We start from the raw sequence: 15705 nt of genomic DNA, 5'->3' as shown, positions 1-15705 counted from the left end.
TGGACCAGGGTGTCATGGAGGGAGCGATCCCTTCAGAATGCTGACAGGGGAGGGGAAGGGAAGATGTGTTTGGTGGTGGCATCACGCTGGAGGTGGCAGAAATGGCAGAGGATGATCCTTTGGATGTGGTGGCTGGTGGGGTGGAAAGTGAGGTCAAGGGGAACCCGGTCATGATTCTGGGAGGGAGGCGATGGGATGAGGGCAGAAGTGTGGGAAATAGGTCGGACACAGTTAGGGGCCACACTGGGAGGGGGAATCCTTGGTTGAGGAAAAAGGAAGACATGTCAGAAGTGCTGTTGTGAATGGTTGCATCATCAGAACAGATGCATCGGAGACGGAGAAACTGGGAGAATGGGATGCAGTCCTTACAGGAAACAGGGTGTGAGGAAATGTAGTCAAGGTAGCCAAGGGTACCTATTCCCAGAACTGTGACAAGGTTCTCCTTGTCCTCACGTTCCACCCCACCAGCCTTCACACCCAAAGAATCATACTCTGCCATTTCCGTCACCTCCAGCGTGATGCCACAAATGCATCTTCTCTTCCCCTCCTCCGTCAGCATTCCAAAGGGATCATTCCCTCCATGAGACCCTGGTCCACTCCTCCGTCGCTGCCGACACCTTGTCCCCTTCCCACGGTACCATCCCATGCAATTACAGGAGGTGTAATGCCTGCCCTTTTACCTCCTCTCTTCTCACCATCCAAGGCCCCAAATACTCCTTCTAGGTGAAGCAGCGACTTACTTGTACTTCCTTCAATTTAGTATATTGTATTCGCTGCTCACAATGTAGTCACCTCTACATTGGGGAGACGAAAAGCAGATTGGGTGACCACTTTGCGGAGCACCTCCACTCAGTCCGAAAGCATGACCCCAAGCTTCTGGTTGCTTGTCATTTAAACACACACCCCCCTGCTCTCATGCCCACATTTCTGTCCTTAGCCTGTTGCAGTGTTCCAATGAACATCAACGCAAGCTCAAGGAGCAGCACGTGATCTTTCGATTAGACACTCTGAGCCGTGCAGACTCAACCATGAATTCAATAATTTCAAAGCATGACTGGCCTTTTTTTGAATAGTTTTCTATTGTCACAGAATCACAGAATAATACAGTGCAGAAGAGGCCCTGTCTACCTAATCCCATTTGCCAGCACTTGGCCCATAGCCTTGAATGTTATGACGTGCCAAGTGCTCATCCAGGTACTTTTTAAAGGATGTGAGGCAACCCGCCTCTACCACCCTCCCAGGCAGTGCATTCCAGACCGTCACCACCCTCTGGGTAAAAAAGTTCTTCCTCAAATCCCCCTTAAACCTCCTGCCCCTCACCTTAAACTTGTGTCCCCTCGTAACTGACCCTTCAACTAAGGGGAACAGCTGCTCCCTATCCACCGTGCCCATGCCCCTCATAATCTTGTACACCTCGATCAGGTCACCCCTCAGTCTTCTCTGCTCCAGCGAAAACAACCCAAGCCTATCCAACCTCTCTTCATAGCTTAAATGTTCCATCCCAGGCAACATCCTGGTGAATCGCCTCTGCACCCCCTCCAGTGCAATCACATCCTTCCTATAATGTGGCAACCAGAATTGCACACAGTACTCCAGCTGTGGCCTTATCAAAGTTCTGTACAACTCCAACATGACCTCCCTGCTTTTGTAATCTAAGCCTCGATTGATAAAGGCAAGTGTCCCATATGCCTTTTTCACCACGCTATTAACCTGCCCTTCTGCCTTCAGAGATCTATGGACAAACACGCCAAGGTCCCTTTGTTCCTCGGAACTTCCCAGTGACAGGCCATTCATTAAATACTTCCATGTCACATTACTCTTTCCAAAGTGTATCACCTCACACTTTTCAGGGTTAAATTCCATCTGCCACTTTTCTGCCCATTTGACCATCCTGTCTATATCTTCCTGTAACCCAAGACACTCAACCTCACTGTTAACCACTCGGCCAATCTTTGTATCATCCGCGACCTTACTGATCCTACCCTCCACATAGTCATCTATGTTGTTTATATAAATGACAAATAATAGGGGACCCAGCACAGATCTCTGTGGTACGCCACTGGACACTGGCTTCCAGTCACGAAAACAGCCGTATGTCATCACTCTCTGTCTCCTACAGCTAAGCCAATTTTGAATCCACCTTATCAAGTTACCTTGTATCCCATGTGCATTTGCTTTCTTGGTAAGTCTCCCATGTGGGTCCTTGTCAAAGGCTTTGCTGAAATCCATGTAAACTACATCAACTGCACTACTCTCATCTACACACCTGATCACATGCTCAAAGAATTCAATCAAATTTGTTAGGCATGACCTCCCTCTGACAAAACCATACTGACTATTCCTAATTAAATTTTGCCTCTCCAAGTGGAGATAGATTCTCTCCTTCAGAATTTTCTCTAATAGTTTCCCTACCACTGACATGAGACTCACTGGTCTATAGTTCCCTGGCTTATCTCTACAACCTTTCTTAAATAGTGGGACCACATTAGCTGTTCTCCAGTCCTCTGGCACATCCCCCTTGGCCAGAGAGGAATTAAAAATTTGGGTCAGAGCCTCTGCAATCTCCACCCTCACCTCCCACAGCATCCTGGGACACAAATCGTCCGGACCTGGAGATTTGTCCACTTTTAAGCCTGCCAAAACCTCCAATACCTTGTCACTCCCTATATTGTTATTTATTATTTGATTTTATTTTTTAACTATGTGCCTGTTTTTCATGTGGACAGAGCTGCTCATTATTCTACCATTAACGCCCTCTTTGGACTCATGCTTTGTCTTTCACCACAAGCGTTAATATGCTCTTTGCCTTTGGCCCATGACAGCTTTGTTATTTAATCTCTCCTACCCTCTGCCCTATCTCACACCTTTCCTTTTGTTCTCTTTCCCATTCGACCTCCACTGCCCCCCCACCCACCTTCACTTGCTGAAAACCTAATTCTTTTCTAACCTTTGCCAGTTCTGATGAAAGGTCACGGACCTGAAACGTTAACTCTGCTTCTCTCTCCACAGATGCTGCTGACCTGCTGAGTATTTCCTGCACTTTCTGTTTTTATTTCAGGTTTCCAGCATCTGTAGTATTTTGCTTTTATAATTATTTGCTCATTGACTTCTTTAAGTCAGGAGCAAAATGATTGCCCTTAGGGGCTTAATGCATGACCTTATGGATATGATAGTGATGGAGATCTGTGGGAATTTCAGAGAGATATATAAGAACACCAAAGTCCGAGTGTATCAAGCCTGTGTCCTCAGTACCTTGCTCTATGGCAGCGAGGCCTGGACAACGTATGTCAGCCAAGAGTGACGTCTCAATTCATTCCATCTTCGCTGCCTCCGGAGAATACTTGGCATCAGGTGGCAGGACCGTATCTCCAACACAGAAGTCCTCGAGGCGGCCAACATCCCCAGCTTATACACACTACTGAGTCAGCGGTGCTTGAGATGGCTTGGCCATGTGAGCCGCATGGAAGATGGCAGGATCCCCAAAGACACATTGTACAGTGAGCTCCTCACTGGTATCAGACCCACCGGCCGTCCATGTCTGCACTTTAAAGACGTCTGCAAACGCGACATGAAGTCCTGTGACATTGATCACAAGTCGTGGGAGTCAGTTGCCAGCGTTCGCCAGAGCTGGTGTGCAGCCATAAAGGCGGGGCTAAAGCGTGCCGAGTCGAAGAGACTTAGCAGTTGGCAGGAAAAAAGACAGAGGTGCAAGGGGACAGCCAACTGTGTAACAGCCCCGACAAACAAATTTTTCTGCAGCACCTGTGGAAGAGCCTGTCACTCTAGAATTGGCCTTTATAGCCACTCCAGGCGTTGCTCCACACACCACTGACCACCTCCAGGCACTTACCCATTGTCTCTCGAGATAAGGAGGCCAAAGAAGAATATAAGAACAACAGGTCAATGATGCTGGATCATACTAACTAATACAAGATAGGCTGGAATGCATGCAGTCAACATTGGAAATGTATTTAGATTGTATCATGGAGTGTTTCAAGATCTTTATGTTTTTCATCCCACAAGGAAAAGAAGGGTGGCTTAAATCTCACTCTGCAAAATGAATTAGGACAAATAACTGATGGGAGGGCAAATAACTGACCTGAGAGCATGAAAACAGTTGGGAAATAGTAACCAGAATATTGTTATGTTCAGTGTAAGAATAGAAAAAATATATTTAAAAATAAGAACAATGATCTGCAAAGAGGCAAAATTAAGCAAGAAAAGAAAGGATCTGGCTCAAATCAACTCTTCGAGGAGGTTAGCAAACTGCTTGATGGATCAGCAGTGGGAAATATTCAAATCTGTGATTCATGGAATACCAAATAAATATATTCCCATAAGGTGATAAGGGAATCCATCAAAAAATAGTGCTTAACAGATAAAAAGAGAAGTTAAAATTAAACTGAAACTAAAATAGAAGGTATGTCTATGAGGAAACTAGGAACTGTAGTAAAGAGGTGAAAAGGGAGATTAGAAAGGGTAAAAGGGAATATGAAAAAGCTAGCAGATAATCTAAAAAGAAATATAATGGCTCTTATAAGCATAAAAAGTAAAATATTAGTTATAGAGAGGATAAGACCACTCAACAATGAAAGGCAGCTCTAATTGTGCAAGATGAAGTCTGGTAGTGATGTTAAATAAATATGTTACAGCAGTTTTTAAAAATGATGGTGACAGTGAGGCAGATATTGGGGATACTGGAAATGCTCTCTTTCCATATATTGGAATTCTCTTTGGCCAATTCTTTCAGGTGAGAGGAAGAGGAGGAAGAGGAGTAGCGGCAACAGGTAGAAAGATCAGGCAGAGCTGCAGCTGCAAGGAGACTGCAGGGAAGGGAAAAAAAAGCTCACAGACATCCCTTACCTTTCAGATAGTGTCTCCAGACCCTGAGTTACCAACCTACAATCGAAGCAGAAATTCATAAAGAGGCTGTACTTCTTCAAGGAGGCAGCCACCGACCTGTATTGATCCTACAACAAGACCTGAAACCCATTACTCTTCTCAGAAGCCCATGCTCACCAGCTGAGCTGTGCTGCAACCAGATCAAAACAGGTTGATTTACATTGAGAAGATCACTGAAGTGTTCAAGCAATGCTTCTGCTGCCTGAACAGGTCTGGCAGCTTCCTTCATTAGAGCCTGGAGAGAATATAAGACAGTCTATACGTAATGCCGTTATCTAAAAGTATTGGTATAAATCTTCAGCACTGATGGATTAGTATATGGAGCTCACTGGCTGTAAATACTTTCTAAAGCATGAAAGAGTAATCACAGTTAAGAAATAGCTTTGAGCCATCATTCTTTCTTTTCAACCAAAGGGCAAGGGGTTTAAGTTGCAATATTCATTTAAATGAAGAAGGACTTTTATAGGTTATTTTCAAATGCCCAGAATGAAGACAACTTTGATATAGTTTAATAGCCACTGTAAATTGAATTTTTTTCTGGAATTGTAGCATCTTCCATTGGAAAATAATTTAAGGTAATAAAGTTACCCTTCAAAACAGTGGGCTCGGCAATCTGCCTATCCCCTGCTGATGGTTCAACAGTTTTACTGAGATTGGAGGCAAAAGGTGCTTGGGGATTTGTTCCTCCATCCAACCATTTTTTGCAAATTCTTCCTATTTCCCAGCAGCAAGGCCTAGTGGTTTATGAAACTGATGTGCAAATCAGGGATGTACATTTTCCAACATATCTCCCATGTTTTACAACCTTTAAGCATTGGACAAAGGAGCTCTTTGTTAAGCCAGATGTCTACGGTTCTTCTGATAGACTGATACAAGCAGCCAAAGCACAGGCAGAAGAGAAGCCCCTTTTTTCTCTTTTAAAGGTGTTGGCACCCCATGCTGTGATATGGCTAAGGAACAGTCCCTCTCTAGAGAAAGACTTTTAATCAACAGCCGGGCGGAGGGAGGGGGAACAGAAAGTCTAGACCTGTGATTTTATTGGAACTTGTGGTGATTATGAAGTTGAAAATTATATTTTTGTGTTTTTCTCTTGAGTTTGGTATTTCTGATGGCTTTGGCTGAATACTCAATTTGGACAAATTGACAGGCTGATCAAGAATTTGCAAAAATGGCTGGGTCAAGGAAATTTAAACTTACCTCTATCAAACTCAAACAAAGAGGCAGAAAGAACCTAAAAAAATGTTTGTAATTGAATTGAATGGCTTGGCCTTCCCTAATCACACATGGCCCTGGATTTTCAACTTTGGCAGAGTTGGGGTACACCTCTGGCAAGCCTGACCTTCTGGCTGTCAGCCCAATAATTACCAGATATATTGACATAGTAGGATTATGATCTGTATGATGTCTCCACACCCTTGTACATTTAATTCAAGAGGGTCGTTGTTTCTCTCTTGCACGACTGTGAATGGGCAGTATTAGTAAATGAGTGAAGAACCCACTACGCTAGATTTTACCTACATCAAATTTAGCATGCTGTCCCTGAGGGCCCAGATTTTGCTGGAGTGGGGCATCTCACTGTGTGCCCGATTAGTTAGACTGGCTCATGCAAGTTTAGGTTTTAAAATTCTTTTAGCCACAAAGTTGCTGGAAGTGTGAGCTGATAATGGTGCAGTGAGGACAACAGGGCATCTGGGACCTTAATGAACCACAAGACAAACAGTGTATTTGCTAAACCATTGAAATTAAAGGATTAAGAAATAACAGAGGGAGGATTAAGAAAGAGGGTGAAGTAGAGTGGCTGGGAGTGAAACTGACCTACACCAGCAGCACAAAACAGGCTCGTAGTGAATCGGCAGTCAATTTTTTACCACACCCGATCTTCTGTCCACTGAAGTACACAGAACTCTATGAACAAGCTCTTTTTGCAACTCATTCACAAGTCTCACTATTGTTTTTATTTGATTTGAAAATAAAAATCTTGGCAATATTTTCCAAGTCACTGGAAAATTAAAACCAACGCAGATTATAACAGGCTGTTGATTTGCTACATGCTATTTTCGCACTGCTGGCAGAGACCAATCTCACCTCCACCCCCACCTCGATGGACTCGATATCAAATCAAGTACAGAAAAAGAAATAAGGAGAGAGGAAAAAAGAGATGGAAAGGAACAGTAAGAAAAATTTGACTACTGACATTTTTAAAATCTCCAACAACAATTCACAACCTTAACGAATGAGATTCCACACTGTTTACTTTCATTGTTTACTTTCTGGGCCAGAGAGCTTTTTTGGCAGCCATGAACAATTATCGCATTGTTAGAAGGGTACATACTCTGTTAATTACTAGACTTAACTTTCTATGGCAAGTTTGATGGCAATTAATATGCCAGTTCAGCAACATACGAATACACGAATTAAGAGCAGGAGTAGGCCACTCGGCCCTTCGAGCTTGCTCTGCCATTCAATAAGTTCATGGCTGAACTGATTACTCCACATTTCCACCTACCCCCGATAACCTTCCACCCCCTTGCTTATCAATAATCTATCTACCTCTGCCTTAAAAATATTCAAAGACTCTGCATCCACCGCCTTTTGAGGAAGAGAATTCCAAAGACTCACGACCCTATGAGAGAAAAAAATTCTCCTCATCTCTGTCTTAAATGGGCGACCCCTTATTTTGAAACAGTGACCCCCTCGTTCAAGATTCACCCACAAGGGGAAACATCCTTTCCACTTCCACCCTGTCAAGACTCCTCAGGATCTTATATGCTTCAATCGAGTCGCCTGTTACTTTTCTAAATTCCAGCGGATACAAGCCTAGCCTGTCCAATCTTTCCTCATAAGACAGCCCACCCATTCCTGGTATTAGTCTAGTAACCCTTCTCTGTACTGCCTCCAATGCAGTTACATCCTCCCTTAAATAAAGAGGCCAGTACTGTACACAATACTCCAGATGTGGTTTCACCAATGCCCTGTAAAGCTGAAACAGAACTTCTCTACTTTTGTATTCAATTCCCCTCGTGATAAACGATAACATTCAATTAGCTTTCCTAATTACATGCTGTACCTGCATACTAACCTTTTGCAATTCATGCACAAGGACACCCAGATCCCTCTGCATCACAGAGCTCTGCAATCTCTCACCATTTAGATAATATGCTTCTTTTTTATTCTTCTTGCCAAAGTGGATAATTTCACACTTTCCCACATTATACCCCATTTGCCAGGTCTTTGTCCACTCACTTAACTTATCTATATCCCTTTATAGCCTCCTTATGTCCTCTTCACAAGTTACTTTCCTATCTATCTTTGTGTCAGCAGCAACTTTAGCAACCATACCTTCGGTCCCTTCATCTAAGTCATTTATATAAATGGTAAAAGGTTGAGGCCACAGCACAGATCCCTGTGGCACACCACTCGTTACATCTTGCCAACCAGAAAATGACCCATTTATGCATATTCTCTGTTTCCTGTAGCTAACCAATCTTCTATCCATGCCAATGTGTTACCCCTACACCATGAGCTTTTATTTTCTGCAATAATCTTTGATGTGGCACCTTGTCAAATGCCTTCTGGAAATCTAAGTACAATACATACACCAGTTTCCCTTTATCCACAGCACATATAACTCCCTCAAAGAACTCCAGTAAATTGGCTAAACATGATTTCCCTTTCACAAAACCATGTTGAATCTGCCTGATTACCTTGAATTTTTCTAAATGCCCTGCTATAACATCTTTAATAATAGCTTCAAACATTTTCCCTAAGACAGAATGTTAAGCTAACTGGCCTGTAGTTTCCTGCTTCCTGTCTCCATCCCTTTTTGAATAAAGGAGTTACATTCACTATTTTCCAATCTAAAGAAACCTTCCCCAAATCTAGGGAATTTTGGAAAATTAAAACGAACACATCAACTATCTCATTGGCCACTTATTTTAATACCCTAGGATGAAGTCCTAGGACCCGGGAACTTGTCAGCTTCATGAAAATCATGGGAGGTTCTGACCGAGACACCATTTTGGAACATTAACAGTGAAGTGACACAAATCGTACAGCAACTTGTGGCAAATCACAACTCAAGGAGTATCTCTTCTGCATCATAAGTTGTTGGATGATTTGTGCATTAATAATGTCTTGCATTGTTTTAATGCCATTATTTATTCAGCAAAATCTAGACCATTCTGAGGGGGAAAATGCATTTATTTAGCCCAACACAGGTACCAAAATCCTGAGCAGAGCCCTGCAGCAACACTTACCTTTCACCCAATTCCCCTGTGGTGGGTTCCAGTATGGGCAGAAATCCCACTGTCCAAAATATTAAAACTAGGCTAACTCCAAGAGAAGAATTTTAACTGGGAATGGGTTTTGGGCGAGTGTGGATGAGGTGGCCATCAAACTCCTCCATTGTCATCAGTTTGAGGCTGGGAATGTCTGAACTTCCGGGCCTCATTTGTACCCTGCCAGCTGCCTGCCCACCGACATCAAGGCAAATCACGTGGGATAGGTGAGGAGGGATTTGTGTTGTTCCATGGGTGGGAAGAGCAGGGGAGCCTGGAGCATCAGAAGCCCAAGCAATCTTTGTGGGATCTGAAGGAGCACTCCAATCCCTTTTGGCCCTACTGAAGAAAGTCTTTGACTTGCCTTTTCTTTCCATCAGGTTTTACTGAGCAGAGCAAATGGAGCAGCTGGCATGGCTCATTTGGTGTTAAAATGCATCAGTGTCCTAATGATACCAAAAGACTCTCATCTGCATGTATTGGTGAGATTCCTACCTGAGCCAGGCAGGCACCTTGGCCACCTAAAAAAAATAGCCCAGTTCAGAAGGCAGGCAGGAATCGAACAGAAATGGAGCATAAGACTTTGCACAGCTAATTTACCAGTGTTCCTGTCCAATTCCAGGAGATGCTAAACTGAGAAAGCAGATTACAATAAACAGAGCCAAATTCCTCAGAGCTGCACCCAGTCCACCACCATAGTGCAGAGGAAACCCTGCTTACATGCAAAACAGGATTTCGAATAAAATTACAACGGTGGAATGAGAGCAGCTCTGAGAAATTTCTGGGCCAAAGTAGTTATGTAAACATTCCAGTTGTCATAAACTTTTATTTCTGATGTATTTATTTCTTTATACATTAATACATTTCTCTGAGCAAGCTGGAACTCACACACATGCAATATGTTACAATGACTGTCCTTATTCTGAAATTAATTCGACATTCAGTACATTGTATTTTCACTTGTGTGTTTATCCTTGAGTAAACAAGGGGCGGCACAGTGGCGCAGTGGTTAGCACCGCAGCCTCACAGCTCCAGCGACCCGGGTTCAATTTTGGGTACTGCCTGTGTGGAGTTTGCAAGTTCTCCCTGTGTCTGCGTGGGTTTTCTCCGGGTGCTCTGGTTTCCTCCCACAAGCCAAAAGACTTGCAGGTTGGGAGGTAAATTGGCCATTATAAATTTCCCCTAGTATAGGTAGGTGGTAGAGAAATATAGGGACAGGTGGGGATGTGGTAGGAATATGGGATTAGTGTAGGATTAGTATAAAATGGGTGGTTGATGGTCAGCACAGACTCGGTGGGCCGAAGGGCCTGTTTCAGTGCTGTATCTCTAAATAAAAAAAAATAAAATAAAAAAATAAACTCAGTACACACACCACAGTTGAGATTCATGGATGCAAATTTAAATAATATCACCAGGAACTTTCTTACTGGTGCTGTTTTATATGGAAGTTTTGTGGGCAACCTATGGACATTGGTAGGACTTAATTGAACCAGGTCTTAAAAGTAGCAGGTTAATAAATAAGCATGCTGCAGCACAAACTACCGATCAAAGCTATAGTGTTTTTTTCTTTGAGGAGATGCAGAGACAAAGAAAGAAGACAGAGAATGAGGAGATACAGCCATTCTAGGGAGATATCAGTCCTCATTATTTGGCATTGATCTGACCATCAGACTACATCTTCAGAACTTTCAGTTATTCAAACAAATAGTTCTTGACCCCATTGAGGTCTGATATACAAGTGTATTCTGAAATAAGAACATCCCAGGGTAAGGTAGCTGAGTGCTACTCTCATTTTCCGTGCTTCTGAAATCTTACCTAGTTTACCACAGCTAATTGTAGAAACTATGTGTGTCAATAGTTTTGGAATGACACACTATCATATTGACACTAGAAAGTAGCAAGAAAAACAAAACTGCATTTTCATCACATCAGTGCTATCACCTGTACAAGTGCTTAAAAAGGGAGAAAAAACAGACCATAACTCAGAGCCACAGAAAATCTATGGGGTTATCTTCCCCCCACTCCACTGCCCCACTGCCACTTCACCCTGCCCCCTCAGCAAGTTCACTAAGTGTTGGCAGTTTTCCTAAAATATTTACATGTGAATTTCTCTGGAGCCATTGGGCACATGCCCCACCCACTTCTCACCCAGCATGGGTTCCATTTGAAAGTTTCCCCCTGTGAGTTTATATAGTAGCCATACTGATCAGGAATACCCTATGTTCAATCCCTAGCCTGAGTTAACTGAATGCAGCCTCAATGTCCCAGGATTGCATCTGATTTCTTGCTGATGAGTGTGGCCTGCAGGAAGTCCCTGTGTATAGAAGCTGGGTGATGAAAGAAATTTGCATTTATTTTAGCACTTTTCATGACTTCAGGATGCCCCAAATCTCTTCACAGCCAATAAAATAGTTTTGAAGTGTAGCCACTGTTGTAATGTCGAAAACTCATCAGCCAAATTCACGTGGCAAGATCCCACAAATAGCAATGAGATAAATGCCCAGAATTTGCTGAGGGATAAATGTTCAACAGGACTTCCCTGCTCTTCTTCAAATAGCGCTATGTGATCTGTTCCAATCAGCTGAGAGAGCAGATGGGGGCTCAGTTTAATGCCTTATCCAAAGGACAGCACCTTGGACAGCACCACACTTCCTCAGTACTGCACTGAAGCATCAGCCTAGGTTGAACGCTCAAAGCTCAGAATTGGAGCTGAATCGCAAGGCCTTCTGATTCAGTGTAGAGAGTGCTACCACTGAGCCAAGGCTCAGTGTCTCTTGTCTCTCACACTTTTCAAAAGTCGGTTAGTATGCTCTTATTCAATATCAATGGCCGCTTGGTAGGATACCAAATGGCACTTGAAGCAAGTGGAACTGTACCCCAACAAGAGGTGAACAGTTTTAGGGGAGATAACCAGAGGAAGCAGGAATTCAGAAGAGAAACACATATTTGCATTTCCCTTATTACTAACTGCATTGGGTTTTCCTTTTGTTCAATAGTTGAAAGTTTATCCATTTGTTTTTGAATTACAGTACAATGATCATTTTACATGAAGACAAGCATGCGTTTTGTTTACAGTACAAGTTTTATGAGGTTATCAGTCGTAATTATATTTGATGATATGGTGTTTCATTAATAGATTATCAGGCTACCTAAGTTTACCAATTGTCTGCGATGAAGAGTGACGTGTTGATTTTGGGGGATTGATAAAATACTGCAAGTGCGAACAAAATGTCTCTTATTGGAACTATTCCGATGTTATGCAATCAATAAGCACTGTCAATGGAGCACTATCATTTGCCTGGAGCGGGGGGGGGTGGGGTGGCGGGGGGATTCGATTTTTGCCTCTGAAATGCAGAAACCATCAGAACTGTTGCAACAGAAAAGCAAATTAGGCTTCTGGTGATTGAGGGAAGCGCACCAACCTGTGAATATACATCGGTTTGATTCTCCCATCCCCCCAGCGTTGAGCGGGACTCTCCGGTTGGTGGTCGGAGATGCCCCGGTGTCAGTTTCCTAGCCTCTGATGAATTTCATCGGCGCAAACAGCTCAGTGCAAAAAAAAACTACCCACCCACCTAAAAGAACTTCTGGGGCATGTTGGCGAAGCGGCACGTTGGTTCTAGGCTGCTTTGTATGTATGTGTGTGTGTTTAACCAGATGTTGAAGGCACCGAGAAACATCAGTCCAGTGCATTGAAGACCCGGAGTGTTAGCAGAGAGACAGAGACAGGGAGAGAGAGAGAGGAAGAGGAGGGGACACTCGCCATTCTCACAGTCAAGGCTTGGAGCTGAACACGTTTCATGAATTTATTTTAAGCTTTGAACGGCGACAGCCACTAAACTGGTGACGGCGCTGGATGTACAATGTGCGAGCAGTTCGGTCCTTTTGAATGGATTAGCCGCTTTAATGAGCCACGAGATGCGGAGATCTGCCTAGCAAATCCTGCAAGTGAATGGAGCGGTAGTTACCGTGCCCTTTGAAGTGTGGATTATACAGAAATTACACAACAACAAGAAAGGAATTTTGTTTTTTGTTGTTGTTGTTATTCAGCAACCCCCGCCACCCATCAGCCACCCTCTTTCCTCCACGACCATGCTCTATTTTCAGCTGGTTATTATGGCAGGGACTGTCATGTTGGCTTATTACTTCGAATACACAGACACTTTCAACGTTCACGTCCAGGGATTTTTCTGCCATGACGGCTCCTACACCAAGCCCTACCCTGGACCCGATGAAAGCAGTGCCATTCCACCAGCTCTCCTCTATTCCCTTGTCGCTGGGGTCCCCACTGTTATGGTAAGTTTGCCTCTCGCAACATGTCATGGAATAAAAGAGCAGGGGGACATAGTTCTTGCCCTGTGCTCCTTTCATGTGCTTTATATGCTGCACCGTTCTGTTCTGTGCAAGTGGATTTTGTATGTATGTGTATCTGCGTGTTACTCAATTATTATTGACAGTTCGCCTTGTATTTTGTACCAGCAGAGTGGATCTCGCTTTGCTAACAGGCGTCTCAAATGAAATAGTCATAACGGTTTACGAAATGTGCTAGTGATTTTCCCCAAAGCTCTCCAAATCCCTTTCAAACTGTCCCAACATTTTCTGCACAGGATTCAAATCGCGTTTACAGCTGTTTAATGGCACCAGCGATCCCCGTGCAGTTCCAGAGGTTAAGAACTGGCCATGTCTTCTTCCAAGAGTGCCTAATGAGTTTCCTGACACTGATGCCTTCAGTGGAGCGGGTCTTCTCGGAGTTGTGAATGAATAGAACTGGCACAATTTGGCCTTTCAGATTCAAATTTACAAGAGCAGGATTCCAGTGGAATATCCCAGTACATGGCCATACACGAGTAGCGGGGTCGGGAAGGCGGGTGGGAGGGCTTGTTATTCAACAAAAAACGGTGCAGTTTGAAACAGAAATAGGAACCGAGCGGTTTTCTTTTTCTAGCCCGCTGCAGCTCCAATTGTTGAGGTTAGGGTTTTCTTGGCGGGGGCTTTGTGGGGTGGGGGATAGGTGGAGGTGGCAGCATTTCGATATGTCACTTTTAAAAAGTGAAAGGAAAGGCAGACCAATTATTGCGGGGAGAGGTTGGAGATGCGAGGTTCTGAAGTGTCCCCTTGTTTTATTTTTCCCAATGCCTCCCTCTAATAGCAGTCTCCACTGTATTGCAGGACCCAGCCAAAGAAAGGTCAAACCATAAGCCCCGGGAGACACGGTTTAGTGGGAGATGTTTGATTTGCAGAAGGGGGAGAGAGGGGAGAGAGCTCCCCAGTGGATTTAACAAGATACGTGTATTTTTTTATTGATCTATCCACAATACCGCAATTATTGACCCAAGCGCCAGTAAATTCACTTCTACTTGTCACTTTGAATTAGATGCTACAGGCAGATGATGAAGAAAGCGCAGACCGAATAGGCAATGGATCTGAAATAGCTACATCAGTTGTTTAGTTTTATTGCTATTTTTATAGACTGAGTGAGAGGGTTTAGACTTTAAGAACATTTGACAATATATCGTTGCCTTCACACAATACCTACTTGTACATTTGAAAGGAGGCGAATCATACACATTAATACCTGAAGCTGAACAGGTCTTATCGTGTATAAATCACAACTCAATCTTTTTGCAGCCATTCTTTTTTATGGGTTGTACCTTATCACATATAGAGATTAATATTAGAGAGTTACAGAGATATGGCAGAGTAATGTAAAGCCACAAGTTATGTTACCATATTTATAAAGTAACAATTGCACTGTAGATTTGGAACAAATAATCATATCAAACTAGTAGGACTTTGGGATCCCTCATCTGATAATCTTATAAAAAGGGGGAATCGCACATTTTGAAATTTAATTGAAGCAGAGCACGTGATCTTTTCATAGCAGGCAGGGTCTCAAATATTTACACATATTTGTTGAATGGCTTTGGCTAAGACTGCATCAATGGAACCGACGTAGAGTGAGTGCAAGGAAACCAATTTATTTCCCAATATGGGAATCTCAGAGAATTTTTGCCAAGAGCCCACAGTAAAAGAGAATACAGAAATTGTTATTTTAAATTGAAGGTTGAGTTACATATGTGAGTAGAAATGTGGAGTAGAAATTGATATGTTTTGCATCTGTTTTCAGGTATAAAACGGGGACAGCAATGGCAGATTTAGCAGTGGAACAGATCGTGTCCCATCTGCGAGTGTTTTGGGTCATTGCTAAATTTCTTTAGGCTTTTCTTTACGCGCCCTGGACAGCAGTTTAAAACGGACATTGGGCTTTTTGCATATATTAATGAGGGGCCTAACCTGGGAAGCAGAGGAACAAGGGTAGGCCATTCAGCCTCTCAGGTATATCCTATCATTTGATAAGATCATAGATCTGCACCTCAACTTCATTTACCTGCCTTTGATCCATATGCCTTGATATACATAACCATCAAAAATTAATCAGTCTCAGTCTAGAAAATTTCAGTTTGCCCAGTCTTATCACCTTTTCGGGAGAGAGATTCAGATTTCTACTACCCTTTGTGCGTAAACG

At 43.2% G+C, this 15705-nt stretch overlaps 1 protein-coding gene across 1 annotated transcript in view; it reads left to right on the top strand.

Annotated features, from left to right (window-relative positions):
* The first annotated feature begins 13268 nt into the window (after positions 1–13268).
* The window catches only part of LOC137372493 (phospholipid phosphatase-related protein type 5-like), a 114047-nt gene continuing 111610 nt past the window's right edge, over positions 13269–15705 (top strand). Inside the window, exon 1 of the mRNA XM_068036362.1 lies at positions 13269–13475. Within this exon, the coding sequence (XP_067892463.1) occupies positions 13272–13475 (204 nt within the window). The 5' untranslated portion in view covers positions 13269–13271. The remainder of the gene's footprint in view (positions 13476–15705) is intronic.

Source organism: Heterodontus francisci, chromosome 8 (genome assembly GCF_036365525.1).
Source record: "Heterodontus francisci isolate sHetFra1 chromosome 8, sHetFra1.hap1, whole genome shotgun sequence".
Lineage (NCBI taxonomy): Eukaryota > Metazoa > Chordata > Chondrichthyes > Heterodontiformes > Heterodontidae > Heterodontus > Heterodontus francisci.
Note: the sequence above shows the minus strand (reverse complement) of the source record. Positions and strands in the feature narration are given on the sequence as shown.